The sequence below is a fragment of the Convolutriloba macropyga genome, chromosome 1 (assembly GCF_964194025.1).
Source record: "Convolutriloba macropyga chromosome 1, txConMacr16.3, whole genome shotgun sequence".
NCBI classification, from domain to species: Eukaryota; Metazoa; Xenacoelomorpha; order Acoela; family Convolutidae; genus Convolutriloba; species Convolutriloba macropyga.
Window position 1 is genome coordinate 32351396 of NC_134468.1, and position 22723 is coordinate 32374118.

Here is a 22723-nt window from a genome sequence, read left to right on the forward strand (position 1 = left end):
TTCTCTTTTTCATTCCCATTAGTTGAAGGACAAAGAACACTAAATAAAGGCAATATTCAAAAATTCACTAAAACATTTCAAAAATATTTGGCACCTAAGTCATCAAAAACAATAGGTAGCAAATAAAGCTAATAAATTAAGAGATTAGGCCTCCAGAGAAGAGCAATAAGAACTGTTACTGCTGAGATTTAAAAAAATATAAAAGCAACAAAAATGGACAGTACCCAACTCCCACCAATATTTTTGGAAAATAAATAGTGTCAAATTCATGAAGACCACTGGTATGAATTCAAGCGACCAATTAGATTCACTTATATCTCAGTATTAACCGATGAGATAATTCATTAATGATTTAAGTTGATAACAGAATGCACAATAGTAACGGGCAGAAATACCAATAGTAACGAGTAGAAAAACTGCTTTGAGGAAGCCGCACGCAAAAAATCAACTTGAGCGTTTATCACAATTTGTTGCACCCTGTTCTCTCTCTAATTCAGCATGAACAGAAAACCACTCTGTCTTCTCCACATTCGTGCATTTTGTGCAGTAATACTACCTAAAAAGTTCAAATTTTAGTGCCGAATTTCCCGTTTCAAATACTCTGCAAAATTATCAGAAGACGCTCCACTAAACAGTCCAAAACAATTCTCTGAATTGTAAAAAAACAAGAGCACCGCAACAAAGCTTCGCAGCAATAAAAACTTGAGAACAATCTGAATTTTACGCTCTTGGTGTAAACTTCAATTCCAGATGTCTCCTGGATGACTTGAAATATTGAATTTAGTTTCAACAGAACAATTGGGGCCCTCACACCGTTCACACTTTATTGGGCAATCGGTCCCAATATTCACAAAATTGAAAATTGGGACCGAAATTAAAACTATTTTGTAAAATGAGGAATGAGTTCTTTTTTATTTCTCTTGCTAGCGCCACATAGATTTGTTCAATTAAGCATCTCTCTACTATTATTCTCTACTCAAAGTTCAGGAAGTCAGTGGAATAATGCAGTCATAGTCACGAAGGAGTCTCGGAGATTTTAAATCTTGCAAAAGATTGAACTAAATATTTGAAAATGTGTTGGATGGAAAACTGGGAACACGATGAGAAAAAATGATGCGGCTATACCACGCAGGCCAGAAAAACTCAGTTGTCAGCACGATCAGATTTCTTAGCTTAAAGAAAGATACGAGTACAGCTACCAACCCCTTGGAACATACGTCAGTAGGGTTGTCGTTCAGATACCACTCGAGGAATTCATAAAATTCAGTGGGAGTTGGTCTCGCATTCTCTTCATCCGCCGGTCGACAGTTCTGACAGAAGTCGCTAACAACTGATGCGTTGCAGAATTCAATCTGTCCATCTCCAACATCAACGTCCACTTCAAAACCAATCGAAGATGCAATAGGCATTGTGTCCTCTTCCATTGAATAGTTGTAGTAGCGACAGCAAGTAGGGGTTCCCACAGGGTTCACCCAGTCGAAGTAGTCATCCAGCCAAGAGCTCGAAGTAGTTGCAATCATCGTGCTAAAAGAAAATAAATTTTGAATCTTCCAAACCAGATCCATTCAACCCTCTCAAACTAACTCCGTTTATAAGTGCAAATTCAACTGCCACGGATTGCCAAAAATTGATCAGTTACTCATTATCGCAGGAATCTTAGTTAAGAAAACGGGCACTTTTGACGAAGAGCATTTTACATTGCAGCTGATACTAACTGCTCAGGGGATAGTGAAGCAGTGTAAATCTGTCCATTGAGAGAGTCGCTGTTGCATCCACTGCTACCACATATCTTGTTCTGCACAACAGGGTCACTGTAATCTATGCTATCTTTCACCACAAAATAGACGGGCGAGCCAACCATCAGGTCATTTGCTACAGCCTCGAAGTAGCCCTGCATGTAGGAATCCTAAAACAAAAATTGACCAATAAAAATCGTTTAGAAATAAAAAAAAAGTTTCGCGCCAGTCCTCTGCAAAATGCTATAGCATATTCTATCAACATATTTCATGTAAACGACAATTTGCTCAAAATTAAATTTCTGACAGAAGCCATGGCACGCAAAAACTTTTGGATCGAATCAAGTGCAGTCAATATGCAAGGAAAAATTTAAAAAAAAGCAGTTTACTCACAGATGGCATAGAGACTTCCTGATCCAAGCCAACTTCGAGTCTGGGAATCAGACATCCACACAAAATCCACCAACCGACGAATATGACAACAACTACAGGTCGCACGTAGTCATTCATGATTATAGGAGCGTAGATTTCTTTCACAGCCGCATAGACCAAACCAAAGTCATTCTCATCAGAGCTGCTCCCTTTTCCCCGATTGACAATTTTTGAATTCTGTGGTGGCCCGCTGTGAACTGATTCTGTTGCATCGTCCATGCGTTTGTATGAAGTGTTGCTAATGGAAGGTTCTATACAGCACAACACATCAAATCTTTCGTCCTACAACACAAAGCAAAGTATCAGTATCTGAAATAATTAGTATCATTTGAAAAAAATTGACAAGAGAAGGCCATAAGAAAATTTAAGTTTAAATGAGAGGACAAAAATCAAAGAAGAGGTCCTCTAAAAGAGACCGTCTCGAGCTTCTAACTGCTGAAAAATCTTTGCTAACAGTTAAAAATTGAAAATCCATTTCATCTCTCAATGATCAGGAACAGAAAATGCTCGTAAATATCAAAATTTGGCAAAAAAAACAACGCCCTAACCAAAATTGTATCCAGAAACTTTGCAAAATTCAGAAGGTTGTAATTCTGCAAAGCAGAACGAGCCGCCGGATCTTGTTTGACAATTGTGCCTTCTCAAGAGCAGTCATATTCGCATTACCCTATTTATGGGTTCAAGATTATCAGAATTGAGAAATTTTCCAAGAGCAGCATCTCTTGTGTTGAGCACCCAGCTCAATCTTTGATGAGTGCAGCATAAAATTTAGCACCGGAATTGAACGTCACCTCGCAAATTTGAAACCTTCGACAGTTCCGTACTTGCTATTTCGGGCTAGTTATATCTATATTTTCGGAAAAAGATTCTCTCCGATATCGTTGCCAAAGACCCGCTATTTGTGGACTATCATCGATCAATTCCACAATATTTTTCCTTTTACAACGTCAAGCTTATTATTTGAAGCACAAGCGCACGTGTAAACAATGGCTTGTTATGTTGATACATATTTCGTATCTGGGGGCGCATGAAGAAATCGGGAGTCAGTGACGGATGAAAATTCCCTAGACATCTCAACAGTAATTACAAAGTATTTTTGAACTGCTTTAAAGCCAGTCACTTTAATTGCTGATTGTCCTAACTAACAACGATAATAAAAAATGGACCTTTTCCGTTTCTGCCCCCCCCCCCCTCCCCCCAGTTACAAAGCACGTGCCATTACATAGTACATCGTCATGTAAAAATATGGCACGTGCGTCTGGGGGGTAAAATCCGCGATTTATTATGTAATGGCACGTGCTTTGTAACTGTGGGGGGGGGGGGGGAATCCCAAAAATTTAAGTATTTAAGCACAACCGACGTATATGGAAACTTTTCATCCATGACTTCTCAGTTTTATTCAAGCATTTCAATCGAAAGCGGGAAAATTGACAGTCAAAAACAAAATCATTTGCGTAGAAAACTTTTGAACAAATAAACTGAAAAAAACACATTGACTTACTGAGAGACTGAGACCAACCGAGACGCACACAGTCAGACTTGAGACATCTACGATAAAATTTCCTCTTGGTCATTTTACTGACATGCAACTTATAACATTATTGACTTGTTTCCTTTACTTGAGAGTCAACACAGCCGACCTTCCCTTGTCTGCATCGCATCTGTCTCCCCGAGATGAAGTGAGAAAAAACAGAAACGAAAACCCAGCCTCAAAAGCATGTTTTGCAGAATTTCACTCCAACATGGCCATACACTTTGACTTAGAGGACCACACTGACTTCCAAGACAAGTAAGACCAGAGACAAGATAAAAACGACTGTTTAATTGACTTATTGGATCTTTTGCGTTTGTGCCCCCCCCCCAGCTTATTGGGTGCATATTAATTGCACCCCCCCCCCCCCCCCCCCCAGCCGCATGTGCCATATTTTGACATAATGATACTACGTAATAACACATGCTCCGTAACAAACGGGGGGGGGGGGGCGATTAATTTTGTTGAATTACATGTAAATCTCCCCAACTCACGGCGAAGAAAAATTTATTCTGTGATTGATCTTTTGGATCTACTCTGCTTCGCCCCCCCCCCCCCCATCTTAGTGAGCATAAATCTTTTATGACCCCCATATGGCGCACGTGCTATTTTGTTACATAGTAACGTGCTATAAAACAACATGATTTGCAACTGGGGGTCATAAAAAACACTGGGGTCCGAAACAGAAAAGATCCGATCTTTTGTCTTTTGCATTACACCCCCCATATGGTATAATTACCATGCCATGATGGGCGGGCTATAGGTTAAATGATTACTGGGCTTGGGGGGCTATATTGGGAAAGACTCTATTTCTGGATATCTTCCGTCTGCGTCCCGACTTCCTTTCATTCTTAGTGGGTGTACATATGATCCCCCCCCCCGCCCCAGCGCACGTGTTACATTATAACTTGTAATTTCTTTTCTTGAAGATTCGGTAGGAGTTGTCTGATAAAATATCGTTCTGTTTGATGTCAAAATCACACGTAGCCAAGAGCGAGTGTTCTAGTGTGCTATTTTACCATTGTAGTTTAAGTAAAAAGTAACATGAAGGAGTGACTAAGATACACAAACTTTCTGTACAGAGAACACGCCGACAATGAAACACAGTGCGCCGAGCTATGCTGTGGAGGCTACACAAGACTACATGAGCAGAATTTAATCATTGAGGGCAAACAGAGCAACACAGGGGAACAGTACTATTGTGATGCAGTGATGTTTTCTCCCAGTTTAGGGCACCTCAACTGTATTCTACTCATGTGTCAGCTCAGGAACTGTACGCTTGAATTTCAATCAGTAAGTCAGTACTTCACACTGGTCTTCAACAGTGGGATCTTTTCCGTTTGTGCCCCCCTCCAGCGGTGGGTGCATATTATTTGCAGTGAATTGATTCTGTATAACCACTTCGCGTTTCGGCGAGTGCTAAGCAAGCGGCAATGACTTTCCAATTTCAGTACTATTTGAGAACACAGGGCAAGGAAAAATCAACGCTAAAAACCGACAGGGCAGCCCAGTTTAACGAATTATTTTTGAGTTCCAAATATAACCTTGCCTCTATTAAATGTTCGGGTCTTTCCCATTATAGCCCCCCCCCACCCAGTCAGATAACCTATAGCCCCCCCCCCAATCATGGCAAATATACAATAAAGGGGGGCTATATTTTTATGTGGGGGGGGGGGGGGGGTTATAATGGGAAAGACCCGAATGTTCTGTTAAACTTTCGGTCCTAACTTAGCTTCCCAAGTTGAAATTGCAATCGTTGTAATTTAACTCCGAAATTGTTACTAGGTATAAAGCAGCATGTAGATCAAAACTGCGGTGTTACAAAACACCCGACAACCACATCAAAGGGTAACATTTTCTCCCATTATCAACGAATGAGAAACTTTCAAAAAGTTGAGTAATTGGCATTTAAAAACCGGTTAGATCCAGTTTCCATTTTTTGATTGTTTTTCTTCTTTGTTTGCGTTAATTTTAGAGTTCTTCGCTGAGAAATGGTTTTTAAAAGCGCTTAGATTGGCATCAAAGAACAAAGCTAAATAGCAGACGTAAAAATGTGTTGAAGAAACAACACAGTCCTTAACACAAAAACCAGTTTGACCCAGTAACTAATTGGAACGCTATAATAGCCAGCTGAGTTGTGACGAGGTTTTAAAAAAACACGTTCGCGTAGTGTTTTGCACGTTCGCAGTGGTGCTTTGTTTTGTGTATCCAAAAACGAACCTTGCTGTAGCATTCTGTATTCTTTGCAGTTTTCGTAGGAGGCCTTTATCAAGTTTGACATACATTGAGTTGCAGTAGTCCAGGGCTGACAAGATAAAGCATGCAGCAAGTTCTTTCCGCCGTTCAAATCTAACATGCCTTCTGATAGAAAATAGTTTTCGAAGTTGTATGTATCATTGTTTACAAAATTTATTCACTTGGTTTGCATAACTCAAATGACTATCTAATGTAATCCCTAGTAGTCGAATTTCCGCACAGACATTCACTTTAGTGTCATTAATGTCCATTTCAGTAGGAATGCGAAAAGTTGATCTCTTGCTTTTACAGAAACTAACCTGTCTTTTCCTGGTTGATTGTTAACTTCAAGGACGCAGATTGAGCAGATTTCTCTAATTGTTTCGCTAATTTCAGATTCATTGTTATTAAAAAAGAATATTAACTGGTTGTCATCTGCATAAAAGTAGTAAATGTTCAAACCATCCAAATAATTAAACAACGGGATTAAAGAAACGGTAAATAAATCAGGTCCAAGTATTGAACCTTGTGGTACACCGGTGTGCGTTGTGGTGCTTCCAGACCATTTATCTTCAACTGCTACAAGAGTTCTTCTCTCGCTCACGTATGTCGTAAAAAGTTAAAGTACAGTGCCTTTTATTCTAAGACAAAATTCTAACATTGAAAATAGGATACTTAAGTCGACAGTATCAGATCCTGAGCTCAAATAAAGTGCTATCAGGAGCACAAATTTACCCTCACTGAGTAATTTTGCGACCATTTCAGAACAAAAAAGATCTCCAGACTCCGTTTAATAACCCTTGTCGTATTCCGATTGATAGACAGGCCACGAAGAGTTTATCGTAAGATGAGAAATTGGTTGGTTTATAACAATTTTCCCATCCAATTTCTGAGAGTTTTTAAGTTTGTTACTGGCCTGTAATTGTTTACCTCATTAACGTCGCATTTCTTGTAGAGAGGCCTGACAATAAATACCTTCTTTGAGAGTCGTTGGAAAGACACCTCTTAATAAAATGCTGTTTATCAGTGAGGCAAAACACTCCGGATACGAGCATATCATGGCTTTGAGAATGTTGGGGGCACTATGTTATTAGTGGATGTAGAGTTACAAAAATCCCTGCACGTGTGTTTGACTTCCAGACTAGTTACTGGTTTAAACTCTTTCCATGCCAATGCACTCGTGATCATGGGTTCCCACATTTTAAACCCAAAATTTGCAGATATAGATTTAAACTTTTCAGCAAAGAAAATGTTAAAATTATCAGCCAATTCCTGAGCATCATTGAATTCTGGGGGTGGTGCCGTTTTTCTTTTGTAAATTCCATTTGTAAAGGTTAGATATCTTATTTTGCTAGCCGACTCATTCAGTCGTTGTGAAAAGAAGTATTATCGTTTTACGTTTAAAATTTCGTAGTACGCACTCAGACAGCTTTCAAACTTCACTTCATTTTACGTTGTGGGGTATTTCCACGGTTTTCGTTCCAACATTCTTTTTTGTCTCTTCATTTTCGGGCATTCAGTATCAAAATAGCCGGGTTTGCCTTCACATTGAAGATGTCTTCCAGTGGTAACTTGTTGATCTCTAACTTAAAGTAAAATTGATTAAAAACATCATCAATTAAAAGTTCTTCTGCCTCATATGAGTCAAGTTAAGTTCAAAAATCTCACTTATCGAAGAAGTTATGAACAAAAAGGTCTGAGTATACTTTTGACCATTTAAAAACAATTGCTTCCTTCTTGTGGATGTACTTCTCAATGTTGAAAGAAAAAATAAAACAGAAATGATCTGAGACAAAGTTGTTATCAACTTTACACCGAACATGGTTCTCATCATTCGTAACGGCCAAGTCAAGAGAGTTGCCAGAAATTGTAGTCGGCTCAAAAATCTGATTAGCGAATCGAAATTCTTTGAGCGTTGATTCCAGTTTTTTTCCGTGCGAGCCATCTTTGTAGCAGGGGATATTAAAATCTCCAAGAACAAACATGTATCAAATTTTGAGCAATATCTGGCTAGTAGGTCACTAACTTCTTCAAATGAACGGAGTGAAAAATCCATTTGGCGGTCTGTAACAAATAAAAATAAAAATTTCAGTTTGATTGATCTTCAACAGAACGCCCAAAATTTCAGCGTGCACCGTAATTTGTTGAAACAGTAAGACAGCCTTAAAATTTATTTTGTAAAACAGCGCTATTCCACCATCATCACCTAGTGTTCTATCGGCGTGTAAAAAACAATAGCTTTTTCCTGCTATTCGTTTCAGTAAAAATTCATTGTTAGTGTACAATAAAAATTCAATGAATAATCAATTGTTCTTCCTACTTTATTAGAAAGGGATCTCGCATTCCACAGAGCACCGTTTACAACATTATTATTTAAACACGCATTACTCAACTGTTCGGCATTCAGAGTATTCAGCGATGTCCTCGCTTCCTTATTCAGATAGCATCGCCGTAATATGATGTCATCTGAACATGTATCTCCAGATTCTACCATCTGCAAAAATTATCTGAAACGAATTAAGGTTCTTGTTACTGCTTGGAAGTTCGCTGCAAGCAATTGCATCAAGATTCTGTAAGTGGCAAAAATACATCAAGGCTGGTTTATCAATCGAGGGAGGAACCCTACTGAGACAGCAGTGTTTCCTGGGAGGTTTTCTCGGAGCAGGTTTCACTCCCTCCTTTAATTACAGTTTCACGTCTTTTCCCTTGCACCACCGCTACTTCAGTCACGGTAGTTCGTCTTCGTTTCTGTGAAGCATCCTTACTTATTGAATTGGTGCTCCCTCTGGGTTTGTTACTTTTCTCAAACATTTGTTTTGCAGGATTCAGAGTTATAGAAGTTTGTACAGCTCCGGTACAATCGTGGGCATTATCATATGGTTTGACAGTGGTCCGGAATATGCTCTGGAATATGATCCAGCAGTGGGCATTAGCATATGATTAGAAAATGGTTGTTCCAGTTCTGTGGTGACCTCTGTGGTTTGTTTGAGCGACTGCTTAATTGCAGCCACCTCAGCCTGAATGGTGTCAAGCTTGCTGAGTTTCGAGGAAATTAGATCGGGGTATTTAGTCACATTCAGCTTGGAGCAGGAAGAGCAACAACAATTCAATGTACCGCAAACATTTGTTTTGCAGGATTCAAGAGTTATAGAAGTTTGTCAGCTCCAGAATATGATTAAATCGTGGGCATTATCATATGATTAGACAGTGGTCCGGAATGTGCTCTGGAATATGATCCAGCCGTTGGCATTATCATATGATTAGACAATGGTTGTTCCAGCTCGGTGGGGGCCTCTGTGGTTTAGTTAAGCGATTGCTTAATTGCAGCCACATCAGCCTGAATGGTGTCAAGCTTGCTGAGTTTCGAGGAAATTAGACCGGGGTATTTAGTCACATTCAGCTTGGAGCAGGAAAAGCAACAACAATTCAATGTACTGCAAACATAAGGTAAAGCACTCGGGTCACGGCAGTTTTTCTATAGGCCGGTTCTGCTGCACCATAGGCATATTGTAAGCTTTCCGGAGGATTCTGAACACGATGCACAATTAATAACATTGATGTCATTATTTTCGTCATCGAATATCATGTCGTGAGTTAATTCCAGTGGTACCTGAATAGGTGCCTTTGGAATAAAACATAGGGGGTATATTCGAAAGTGAGGTTCTGTAGTACATAATTAGGTGCTGTTGAACCTTTCCAGAAAGAGCAGCAACAGGTCTGCCTGCAGATGATCACAGCCCTGTGTCCTTCTATGTCAGTCCTCGTGCAATGCTTCTCGTGCAAGATCTTGCTCTTAGAATAGAAGTGGAGTGCTGAGTGCAATTTGCGACAGGTGCAGTTCGTCTCCCTGCAAGAATTTGTTCTCCCGAGCAGGTACAGGTTCGCGCCCTGAACTAGTACTACCAGGGTTTAAATTGGAGCACATCTCAGATATACCCCCTGTAACCCACGTTTTCTTAATGCAAGGTGTTTAACAAAAAATTTTTGCCGGGGTTCCCTCTGGGTAATCCACTCGATGAGGTAGTCCAATAACATAGGTCTTCCTAGATAGGGCCGCTAACCTCTGTCCCAATTGGTCTAGTTCCCTTCTAACGCTGCGAGGATGCGTCTGTGAGGGTTCTCTAGCCTTTGTAAACAAATCTTTTGCTTCCAAAAACAACTACAAAGTCTTATTCGTTCCTCTCTGGAAGGAAATCTAGCGCGTGGCAGACTCTGGCACCAGGGATACAAACGATATTGAATTTAGGAAAGCTCCAGTCCTCGAGTTGATAATCGGCGATGATAAGGTTCTTCTTGGGTGACGTCTTAGCAATATGGTACCTCATCAACTCTGTTTCTAAAACCCCTCCATTAATGCTCTTCCACACAGAGTTCGTCGAAAAATATCACATGAAACTATTTAATGGCTTCAAACTAATAATGGCTTTAAACAACATAATTGTTTATTGCTCCAGTCGAGAGAAGTTAATCTTAGGCAGTCCAAAATAGCCTCCTCTAAGCTGTCAACACCTTGGTTAATATGAAGCGTTCCAGCTAAGCAGCATCATAGTAAAAATCCTAACTTTAGATAACATATTTATATTGGAAAAAATAATTTTAAAACAACCGACTGACGTCGGGGAGTAATTTCTCTCAAACAACCGGCAGGCTTTTGGCGTCGGTAGAAACCAGCTGGGGCTTAGGGATGCTAGCACTGGGGGGGGGGTTCAGGCGTTGTGGAGGAGGGGGATGACTGAAATTGGGTCAAAATGACGAGATGGTGAATCAGATACTTAGACTAGTAAAGCGTAAGGCTCTAAGAGAGCTGCTCAGTCAATTCATGCACTCCGCGCTTTGCCAGTTTATTCCGCTTTAGCGGACTAAAAGTTAAAAGCGTCAGACAAAAATCGGTTAAGCGAAAAATCGCATGAGAAAGACCACAAGACTAATATAATTGCTAAACACTTCCTTTGAGAGCAATTAAAATCATAGCCGGCAGACTCAATAACAGAATAGCTGCGAAACAGACTTGCGTGCGTAAAGACTTCCATGAGTTGAAATAAGTTATAGCCACCGCCTAAAAAGCTGGCTTTCGATTACCTTGAAAAAGGGTTCAACGTCTCAAATAGAGTGAACTGAGCAACGTCTCAAAGTCATTTATGGAGTGAACTGAGCTTTGTATGATTTAAAACTCGAGGAAAGCTAAAGTACTTCCAAAGAAAGAAAGAAAGCCCGACTCTTCGGATAATTTGTGCTCGTCGCTGTTTCTCAGCTATAACCGCAGAGATTACTTGCTTTCAGATTACATCCGCTAACTGATAAAATTCATGACAGTTCTCAAACAACGCACGGATGTGCGTGCTTCTTTTTATCATGTCCGTGCAATATCATGATCTCTTTATAATCTGGCACTCTGACAGTCCAAACAATTCTTCATGAATGTTTCAAAATAGAGGTGCAAAGATTACTGAAAAAAAGGTAACCAATTTCCCATATTGGTTTCCTGTCGGTTGAGAAAATAAAGCAAAGACTAGCACGTGAGCTTGAAACCTGATCCTCATTAAAGTTTAAGACCATTAGCTTTTGTTTAGGAAATGAACATAACTTCAATCATACTGAGCAAACAACGAAGATTGCCGCCAATGTACCTACATGAGCAACAATTTGCCAGGCGAACCAGTCACATATTGATAATTGTATTTATAATTGTATTGTGGACTTTCTTCATCTTCGTATTGTGCCTTGCCCTATTTGGGCATAAATTATCCTCTAAACGGAGAGGGGGCTACAAAACACCACGAGGAACAAATAGCTATCGAAGAAGTCATGGCCATGCCGGAACAAAAAAGGATCACCAAGAAGTTCCGGTCGCGTCATATCAAAGTAGGATTCTCGATTAACGAGTTTTATTGGTCCAATCGTGACAATAATTATAATCGTATTACTGGACATTGGTGCTGATTAATAGGAAAACTAAGGCAACGGCCAGAGGTTCGGATCAATATAAATTTCCCCTAGCACATTCTTAGCATGACTCAAATCAAATTGTTCTTTTTGACGAGCAGAGGTTATCTGATTGCTAAAAAATGATTGCGTTTAATCGTTACCTTGAGAACCGGTTTTGTGATGTTTAGATGGAGAACAAGGTACTAATTCAGAAGCTGCTCGCTACAACAGAACCAGCTACGATTCATGCATTTTCACTCCGTGTGCTACAGTAGACACAAAACGTCTCCTTATTTGAACAATAACAGAATTATGACAAGATATGGCACTTATTGCGACAGGGTGAAACTGATATCAACCCAAGGACACTAAGTTGACTTGCTAGAATCTGAACAATAATATACAGAATTCCCAGTTCGGTTACTTGCCGTACAAGTGTCTTGGCAATTATTGTCACGATTGCTTTGACTGGAAACTTTATATTTAGATTCTAAACAGCTAAAAATCAACATCTAAAAATCTATATCTGTATCAAATCTAAATACGGTTTCAACCGATCGAAAAAAGTAGCACTAAGCTATATACAGCTGCTAGAGTTGCCAAAGTTCACTTCTCTTAATATCTGTTCGGGTCCTGAATCTATTACATTTTAGTTTGCATATAAGCCCACTTCAACAAAAATTGCTTCAAGATGTCAACAGTTTGGTCAAACAGCGTTTTCAATTTTCTTTAAAGATTTTTTAAATAGGTCAGAAAAGTGCCGTGTCAGCAAACTGACTAGATAGAGGCAGAAATTAACAAGCTGCAAATGAGAACAGATCTGAGCAAAGCCTTTATTTCAGCTGGACAAAATGAACCCTCGATTTTTAAAACAATATATTGAAGATTTAAAAATGAAATTGTAAAAACGGCGAAAAAGGTCACTGCTCTTTACATTGAGTTGCTGTTTAATAGCCGCCCTCATCTTCTCAGCCGGCTATTATAGCGCTCCTCTTTTTACAATTCAAAGAATTTGAATTGTATTGGGGCGCTGTCTTTTTACGACTCGAAGAGGAGTATTGGAGAAGTCCTTTTTTTAAATCAATTTTATTGGAGTGATTTTTGACGCGGGAAATGAAACGCGTGAAAAAATTTTGAGTGATTTTGGTGCTGAATAAAAGTGAAGAGCGGAGCGAAAAGAGAGTGGTTTTTGTTCATATCGCTGTTTTTGAGAGAGCGAGAAATTGATGTGTGAAAAAATTTTCTCTAAGCGAGCGAAAATTTTTTTGTTCACGTGCGGCATTTTGAAGCAGTTTTTTCATTTATTTTGATTAAGAGGTTTGGTTATGATTTTGTTTTAATTTTAGGCTGGTTTCGGTAGTGGTTTTAAGGTTTGGAAATTCATATGGTTTGTATTTTGCTGATTTTCGCGCTAATTTTTGCGTTTTTTTGACGATTATTTTGTTTTACTGGCTCAAATGGGTATTGAAGAAACCCCTTCTACTTGAGCAAATTTATGATAACAACTGGTTACAGTTTTGCGGGTAAGAATCATTTTTTGTTGAGAAATATGACAAAAAAATGGCAAAAATTGGAACTATTTTTTCTTAATTTTTTTTGCAGTTTTTCGTTTTTTCTGTTTTTAGCAAAGTTCCTTAGCCTATTATGACTTGCCTATTGTTTTGCGAGCATCTGGATACCCTATTGACTGAAGGAATTTTTTGGATTTATATGCTTTTGAAATATTAAAAAATTTAGTAACTTTTTCCAGTTTTTCAGTGAAAGTTGTTTTTAAGAGCTTTTTTTTCATAATTTAGCCTAAAGTATTTTTTCAAAATTCACATAAGTGGTTTTTGTAAGTACTAGTTGTTTTGATGAAGTTATTTTGGCAGAAATAGTTTTTTCGGGATCTCAATTTATAACAAAATTTGATCAAATTATCATATTTTAACAGACTTGGTTGTATTGTTTTTACTTTTTTGTTTCATGGTTTTGTTTCAAGATAATCATAAATTAGTGAAGGCACGTTTTGTTTGTTGAGTAGTTGGATGGCGTTAAATGGATTTTTACCTTGAGTCGTTTCCGGAATTCTTCGCTCTAATTTTAAAGTAGTGAGAAAACGGTGGTTGAACAAAAATTCGGTTTCTCGGTAGTGGTTTTTTGTTCACATGCGGCAATTTCACTCTGATTTTTACTGTTTTTTCGATTTTTTGGATCGGATTTTTTCTAAATGCTTTTCCCAATCCATTCATAGTCCGTTCTAGGTCTAGTTTCTGTTTAGTCAATGAAAATTCTTTGAATTGTACGTCAGGACTTGTCCTGCTGTTTTTTTTTACTTCGTCGAACAAAAAAATGTTTCGCTTTACCTCATTTTGCCGCTTTTTCAACATTTTGCGTGAAATCTTTTTGAATTCTCTAGGCTAGTTTATCTCTTCTCTCATTCTACTAAAACTGATTTTGAACATCAGTTGCTCAGCAAAGCAATTCAAAATGAACAGAAACAGTATAAAAATTGAAGTCAGAAATAGAAACGGGATAAACCCATAAAGCCCAATTTTAGATGCCCACTATTTGAACGTCGTTCCTATAAGTATTAGTTACCTCTCTCTAATGCTTATTGGTATTGATAGTAACCCTTTAGCCTCTCTCTAAGAAACAGAAGTATTTTCAACTACGAAATGCCATCAAAATAAATCGGACTTAAAAATGTTTTTGGTACCAAATCTTTTTTTTTCAATATCTATTCCTTTGATCCCAATCATGCTTATTGGAATCAGCGGCGGCCTTTTTCCGGCAATCTGCCGGGTATGTTTGTGAAACTACCTGAAAAAAACAGACCGAAAAAACGGATGTCTGGAAAAATCCATTTGTTGAATAGCAATTAAAAATTATCTGTGGTTAGCAAATCAACGGCGTACTAAATAAAAGCTCTCAAACGAAGTTTGTAGCAATTATATTAGTCCTGTGCTTTTTTATGCAATTTTTCGCTTGACAAATTTTTTGTCTGACCCTTTTCTGGCTTTAATCCTCAAAAACGGGATAAACAGAAAACGCTTGGAGGGCATTAAGACTCCTGCTTACTAGACTCTAATTATTCAATTCATCAAACCTCATTTGATAAACAATAATTTCAAACATGCAGATGAGTGGGATTGGATCAATATGTGCAAATGCATATTACCAATCCTCCTTGCTTATGGAAGTTCTATAACGATTTTTCGAATCGCAATTATCATTTAATTAAGATGCGGTGCTAAGTATAGGTATATTTGTGCTTGCATCACAGTATAAAACAACGGATGGGTGGGTCGAACTCCAAGAACCGTCCAACCGTTCTTTTGTACTGTGATACAAGCAAAAAAAATACCTATACTTAGAACCGCATCTTAATTAAATGAAAACTTTAATTCAAAAAAATCGTTATAGAATTTTGGTGAACATGGAGAATTGGTAAAATGCGTCTGCACATAATTTACCAACCCCCTCATCGATATGTTTGAGTTTGAAATTATTGTTTATCAAATGAGCCAGATAGGAAATATTTAAAAACTCACTGTCCGAAAAGAATTGTGTACGATTGTGAAATAATTGTTAAAAAAGTGCTATAAACCCAACCCACTAAATGAATTGAACAATGCAGCATTAGAGACCCGATTGAGATGTGCCACAAATGGTACTACGCGAAAAGACAAACAACAAAATCAACAACAAGAAACCAATTAGCAAATAAAATAGCAATAGGTAAAACCTAAAACAAACATGAACTCGTGCTTCACTAGAAAGAAAATGGGACCATACTTTAATGAGATTTGAGACTTAAAAACAAGACGACGACAAAAAAGGGCAAAGATCAAAAACAATTAATGAAAATTACCACACAGTTCTTATCGCCACCGAGAAGCTATCAAACTCCGAGGCGAAGCCGAGGTGTTATGACAACTTCGAGGGCGATAACAACCGTGTGGTAATTTTTTTAAATCAACACCTGTTGCGATCATGTTTGTTTTTTAGACTAAGTTTATCAAACTGTTTCCATCATTAGACTAGGAGTTTATCAGCACTCTTTTATCGCCACTGTTTACTTAGTAACAGTGGGGATAAAAGAGTGTGGTAAACTTTTAGTCTAATGCTGAAGTGTTTTTCAGTGTCGATCGGGCATCAAAATTTATTACACTGGCAAATTATTTAACTGCTATTATCGCAACAGGTGCTGATTAAATTTTTTGAAACTTAATGATATCGAAAGTCTTTACAGCCAAAAACTCAACTTTAAACTAAAAAAATACTTGATAAGGAAACCAATGTGCTCTTTTATTTGCGAGACCCACTCATAAAACTACAAAACGATGATTTTAATGAAAGGAATTGAAACGTTAAAAAATAGTGATTAATGTTCGCTTCAAAAAATGCATCGGACTTGTCAGTAATCAGACCAAGTCAAGAAAAAGTTAAGTCAAATTTCAAAAATACTCAGAAATTCTAAGTCAATAGCACCATTAGCTGTCAGATAAAGTCATTAAACGGGTCCATTAAGGGCTCCACAGGAAGCCATTGAGACTTGTCAATATTAGGAATATCTCATACGACTAAGAAAAAATATTGGTAAACACAAAATAATTGAATTAAAACTTTATTAAAAACTTCATTAAAAACTTGAGCAAAAAACATTATTAAAGACATTAAACCATAATCAAGTCCCTATAAACATCTAAAACTTTTGTGATAAGACACCAAAAAGAACTTCAAATATGGGCATGTATCCAACAACCGACAAAACTTAAAGAAACCTCGTAGTATATACAGTTTTTTTTTGTTTCCCTGGAAAAAGCATTGGACCTGTCAACAATCAGACTTGGCTTCATGCTGACAGAAACAAGATTTAAAAAATGCAAATTTCAAAGTTTCACTGATAATTTTTTCGAAAAAATAATTAGACATTTATTAGAAAGTCAAAACGGCCATCAGCTATCAACTGAAAAAATATATATTAGATTTTAACCTCGTACGGAGGACAAAAAAATAGAACAACAAAGGCAAAACTCAAAACCCCATTAAGTTTGCAAAAACACTAGTCGAAGTCATAAAAACCGTGTCCCCGAAAACCTAATTGTGCAACTCATGTTAATTGGGCGTCATTTGAACGTAATTAAGATCTGTTAACAAATTAACCTTTATATGAAACCTTAAACGTCTATAGTAGGGGAAGATCAGAATCCTTTCTCCTTGTAACAATGCAGTGAGACCAAAAAGAGACTTTCTACCGCTGAGCGTCTAATAGAAACACTTGAATGCTCCAAATCTGAATGCAATAAATGATTCAATAAATCTAACAAAAAATGATGCAATTTGGATAAATATAAATCTAAATTAGCGAATAGTCGGCCAAATTTTATCTACATAGCACCCGCTTAGTAAGCGGAATTAAAAATGGCCGTCATTTGAGATTGAAAAGGTTGTCAGCAGTGTCCAGGCAAGAACTTTCGGCATATTTGGATAAAGTCGGCTAAAGAAGCATACTTGGTTCCATTTTTCATAAAGGCTCAAATTTCAACATTTGGGCCCAAAAAGTCTGATCGAACAGTTCAGCAAACCTCATTTGTCTTTACAGGTATATCCAACACTATTGTTAGCAATTTTGAAATTCTCTGAAAAACCCCGCGGAAAAAAATTTGAGACGCTTTACGAGTTTCCAAATAAAAAGGCTTACAATAAATAAAAATATTCAAAATAGATCCCAAATGGCAAAGTTGCCTTCAATCGAGTTAAATCACCAAAAAACGGATCTTTTCCTATTGACCCCCCAGTTCGTTATGCACGCCCCAGTTACAGAGCACGTGTCATTACATAGTAAACCATTATGTAAATATAAACCGACTAACGTCGCAAGAATGACAGGCGGGGCGTAATTTTTTTTAATTATGAGTAGGAATCCAGAACATCAGAATCGCGACCACCTGAGTTCGACTCCTTCACCTCGACAGAGGCATTACCCACTTGGCTATGTGGGACTTGTCGTCCTATCTCTAACGATCGGTTTTGTTTAAACAACAAACTTTACTTCGAAGTGAGAGCAATTGAAAACATAGCCAGCAAATTGCCGGAAAATAGCCGCCGTTGACCCGCTAGACGAACATTGGGATTGAAACAGAAAATTAAGAGAGAAATTAACAGAATTTTTCTCTGAGTTTGAAAAAATTCCGACTCGGTGTGCAGTTTTAGTTAGATTCTAAAAAGTACTTAATTCAGCTTTTAAACTAAAGGCTGATAAGCTTAATACCAATTTCAGCTAGCAAACACTCTAATGAACTTTGATAACCGAATGTACCATGACTTAATGACTGGGCTTTACCGGTTTATCCGCTTTCCCTTGATTTTGCTCTTTTGACTTCGAACGTATTCACTACATTACGTAATTCAAGACGTGACAGAGTTTAAAATCTATTCAGTTGGAACAGTGAGTGAAGTAACTGAGAAGTCAAGCGTGAAAATCGTGACTTATGTAAAACAAAAAACGTGATCAAAAGATAAAGCGAATTAAAAAAGAGCGCCTAAATAATAGCCGCTGGGAGGCTGACGGCGTCTATTAATCACTCAAAAATGAAGAAAAGCTTGAGAAAGTCATTTGAGAAGTCAAAGATTATTTTAGAAGAAAAGCGCTAAAACTGTCAAGCGAAAAATCTCCATAACATAGATCAAATATTGCCAGAAAATAGCCGAAATAGCTTCGTAGATCTGCGATCTCAAAAAGATAGTGAAAGAAAGAGACGAAAAAAGAAATTTTCCATTAATTGCTGAGATGTTATATTTTGATTATGAATCTGTACAACTTATTGCTGCTTCTATTAGCTGCTCTTAAATAACCTTCAATTAGCGTGACACACGCTCACTTGACCTTATCTCTTTGAATTAAATTTAAAAAACTCAATTTCAGAGTCAGGAAGTCATTTTCGAGAGAAAGGTAAGTAACGTGTGCCCAAAAATATAATCACACGAATGAACAAAAAACGCGCTCCGTTAAGAGTGAAAAATGACGTCACGAACGCAATTCAGTTGAAATTGCACGAACCAATGAACAAAGAGCAGATTTGAAGTGGTTGTGACTAAAACTTTAAACTCCCATAGATTTTAATTTTCCTACGCTTGGCGGGCTTTCTAATGATACTACTCACAATTGTTGTCTACGGTAAATAGATCGAAAAATAAACCCAGTCGAGCATATAGACCCCCACCTTGCCTAATGTGGGTTCCGAACAATTGAAACAATAACTGCTGCCGTATCCCTGGCAATTCCAAACCAAAAAAGTTTAAATGTTTTCAGTTCAACCTCTTAAGATTGACATAGGCATTTGTGTAAGAACTTTCACTTTCTCGAACGTGACCCAGTAGTCATTTCAATCCTCCTTTCTTTATTACTGGGTCCATGTCTTCTTCAAGCTCTGCTTCTAACCCAACAACTTAGTTTGGCAATCTAACTAATTTCTTTTAAAAATTCAATCTTTTCAAGGGCTCGGAGAATTTCCAGATCAGATTCACACATCAACCAGCTTTCATAGCTGTACATGAGGGTGCCGTTTAAGCATGCTTGACATTTTTTCGTGAGTCTTCAGGGCAGTCTCTCAAGAGCTGAATACAGCAACGCAGATCGCTTGTAGCATTGGTGACCCTTATTATGAGCTTAACTGAGTGGTAGCCAAACTGTTCAAAAAATGAACAATTGATTGCAACACACTGGCGTTTCTAAATCACAAAAAAAACATCAGAGATGTTAAATAAGAGGACAGTCTTCCATTTTTGGCAACTTCATCCAAGAATATCTGCGGGCGGGCTACTGTCCTTGTCGCCGAGAAGGCAGATTAATTAAGTAAAATCTATATCAGTCACCAGCATGTTGGTTCTGATTTAAGAGGAGGCTGCGCCCTTTCTCACTGCACTGCCTATTTGGAAATAAATTTCTTCATAAGGTGATATACATCAGCTCGCTCAATGTACGTCGAGCTTAATACTCGCCGAATAAACTTACCGAATAATCCCAAGGTTAGAGACATCTTTCGGAGTAACGTAAGTGTAAATTTGATTGGTTCTACTCTGTTTCGGTCCCCAAGCTGTGTGCATAAAAATTTTACCCCAACTCCCATTTTACCCTCCTAGATTTTGCTTAATTGAGGGGGGTGGGGTGTTGAGGTGAAGTTGAGGTTTGAGGACGAAAAGCGAAAAGGGTCAGACAAAAAATTGATGCAGCCAAAAATTGAATTAGAAAGACCGCAGCACTAATATAACTTCGTTTGATAGAAATTAATAACTCATATGCAATTGGGAGCAAAAAATAACACTGCGAAGGGGTACAGAGTGGATCCACACGATCAAATGCATCTACAAAATCAACCAGAACAGTTTTCCTTGCAGTCTGTTCAACTACTTATCTCTCTAGAAAATATAATCTCTGTGACCTTTACCCTTTTCCGCAGAAAAATTCCGCGGGGCAGCTTTCTGGTAACACGACTCGATGTTCATTTTTAATGGATTTAGGAAATTTGAACAAAACAGTAATTAGAAGCGTCGTTTGCGGGAACAAGTTCTGGTACCTGCTTTTTTACACTGGGATAAACATAACCGACTAAACGTCGGAAGAATTGCTCTTGAACGACAAGTGGGAGCTCTAATCAATTGCAGCTTGCTTCAGTCGTCAGTCGGGGGGGGGGGGGAAGGGGTTTTGCCTTAAAGTTCAATAGTGGGCTTCAAATAACCACATTAGAGGTTAACATATACCACTATTAGGATTTAAAGTAAAAAATGACACCAGTTTCGGCTCACTTTTCATTTGACTTTTAGTATTAAATTGCCGCCAATTGAGTTGAGCTGTTTGAAATTGTGATTGAGAGAGAAATTTAGATCACGCGAAACGCAAAAAGTCAAGGGCGCAAAAGCCACTCGAAAAGTCAAAATTGTCAAGCTAAAATTTTGCAGAAATTAGTGTGATCAAAAGGTAGTCCTCTATCTGAACGAACGAAATTTCAAGCGTTAACCGTTGAATTCGGCCGTTTTTTGAGCTTTCGGCTTGCCAGTTGCAATTCGCAGTATGGTTTCTCTAATTCTAGTTCAGATGCCATATGCATCTTTCATGCTCAACCGGTATGTAAAGTTATTTCCTCCTAAGTAGGAGGCAAAATTTTACTATTTTTTGAAGAGATACCTACACACACAGAGACAGATACTTCCAACATTCACTTTTTACTCGTAAAAACTTTCCTATGCCATCTACAGATGTAAAAACTTTCCTATGCGAACTACAGATGTTTCACATAACTTGATTTTGTGCTGCTTAAAACATATGGTTTGGGCATATCAAGTTAAGAAAATCACATTTAGTGTTGGGGAAAGAAGCTTTTTCATTGAATCGCCAGTTGAGAATTCACATTAATTTAAGAAAATGTATATTAATGATACTCACTTTTTCCCTCTTGGAGTCCCAATAGAATATTGCGAGGAAAGCTGTGATCTGAAAGAGGAACCCGAAGAAGATAGCCATGCCCGCAAACAATGAGAAGGACTGCACGGCTGGCATTGGAGTCACCGCTCCTAAATATTAAAAAGCAGTCCATTATACATCAGATCTGGTAAGAAGAAAACGGTCGCGGTCAACCAAGCCGAATTTTGAAAAAAGAGGTTAACTAAGTCAAAAATTTACGAGCCGCAATCGATCTGCGATTTCCTGACTACAATCCACAGCGAATGAGAGGCATGGCCAGCGCTTGGCTGGGGCTCGAAATTAATAGATGCGTTAACTGACCTATCTTTGCGTCTTTGGCGCACTGGAATACATAAATTCCAAATAATATGCGGTCTTGGCTGTAACAGTTAACAATGCATTATTTTGAAAGATTACAGCATACCCCTTAGATTGCAAGAAAATAGCCACCATCGATTCCCATAAACCCGATTGGGATTGAAAGAACAGAAAAAAAAGAATGTACAGTACAAAAAGAGTGCAAAGAACAGGAAAAAAGTAAAGACCAGCCCAAGAACATTTTACAAGCGCTAACTATTTTGACGTCATTTCGTAAATGAACATACTCTTGCTTCTTGATGACACGACACAGGGGCCAGTATCAATACCAATAAAAATTAGATGCTGACTCTGTCGCGTCTAGATTATTTTGCTGAGCAACTGCTGCTTGAAAGCACTTTGAGCAGAGAGAGAAGAATTAAAGCTATTAAACTCAACACCAATGTCAGCTAGCGATGGCTCTAATGGACTTTGATAACCTAATGCACTATGACTTAATGACCGGGCTTTATCAGTTTCCAGTTTCTTTTGATTTTGCTCTTTTGACATTGACTGTATTCACTATATCGCGCAATTCAATGTGTGAAAGAAGACAAAATCCATTCAGTTAAAACGTTGAGTGGGGTAAGTCATGAGTCAAAACTGAAATTCGTTACATATGTAAAACGAAAAAACATAGCTGGCAGACTGCCAGAAAATAGCCGCAATAGCTTCGTAGATCTGCAGTCTCAAAAAAACAGTAAAGACAGACCAAAAAAATTCGTCTTTTCATTGAAGGCTGATATGTTATATTTTGATTAAAAATCTGTATAAGTTTTTGCTGCCTCTATTAGCTGCTCTCAAATAACCTTCATTTAGAGTGACACACACCCATTTGACCTTATCTCTTTGAATTAAAGTAAATAAAAGTCAATTTCAAACTGAGGAAGTCATTTTTGAGAGTGAGGTAAGTCAAGTGTGACCAAAAATTTACTCACGCGAATGAACAAAGAACCTGCTCCAATAAGAGCGAAAAATGACGTCACACACGCATTTCAGTTGAAATTGCATGAAAGAATGAACAAAAAGCAGACTTGAAGTGGTTGTGACGTCATATGGTCG

The 22723-nt window shown here is 38.0% G+C and overlaps 3 protein-coding genes across 3 annotated transcripts in view; 2 read left to right on the forward strand and 1 right to left on the reverse strand.

Annotated features, from left to right (window-relative positions):
• The window catches only part of LOC142337981 (digestive cysteine proteinase 1-like), a 233575-nt gene that overhangs the window by 68220 nt on the left and 142632 nt on the right, over positions 1-22723 (forward strand). The window lies entirely within an intron of this gene.
• Positions 1-22723, reverse strand: part of LOC142337942 (NPC intracellular cholesterol transporter 1-like) — a 61004-nt gene that overhangs the window by 10201 nt on the left and 28080 nt on the right. Inside the window, exons 10-13 of the mRNA XM_075387578.1 lie at positions 21287-21414; positions 2130-2450; positions 1716-1906; positions 1204-1524 (exon numbers count right to left, since the gene is read on the reverse strand). Coding sequence (XP_075243693.1) covers positions 1204-1524; positions 1716-1906; positions 2130-2450; positions 21287-21414 — 961 coding nt within the window. The remainder of the gene's footprint in view (positions 1-1203; positions 1525-1715; positions 1907-2129; positions 2451-21286; positions 21415-22723) is intronic.
• LOC142337951 (uncharacterized) lies at positions 3569-12274 on the forward strand. The gene is made up of 4 exons (XM_075387587.1): positions 3569-3957; positions 4782-4992; positions 11505-11796; positions 12048-12274. The coding sequence occupies exons 1-4, from the start codon at positions 3752-3754 to the stop codon at positions 12155-12157; spliced, it is 819 nt and encodes a 272-aa protein (XP_075243702.1). The 5' UTR covers positions 3569-3751; the 3' UTR covers positions 12158-12274.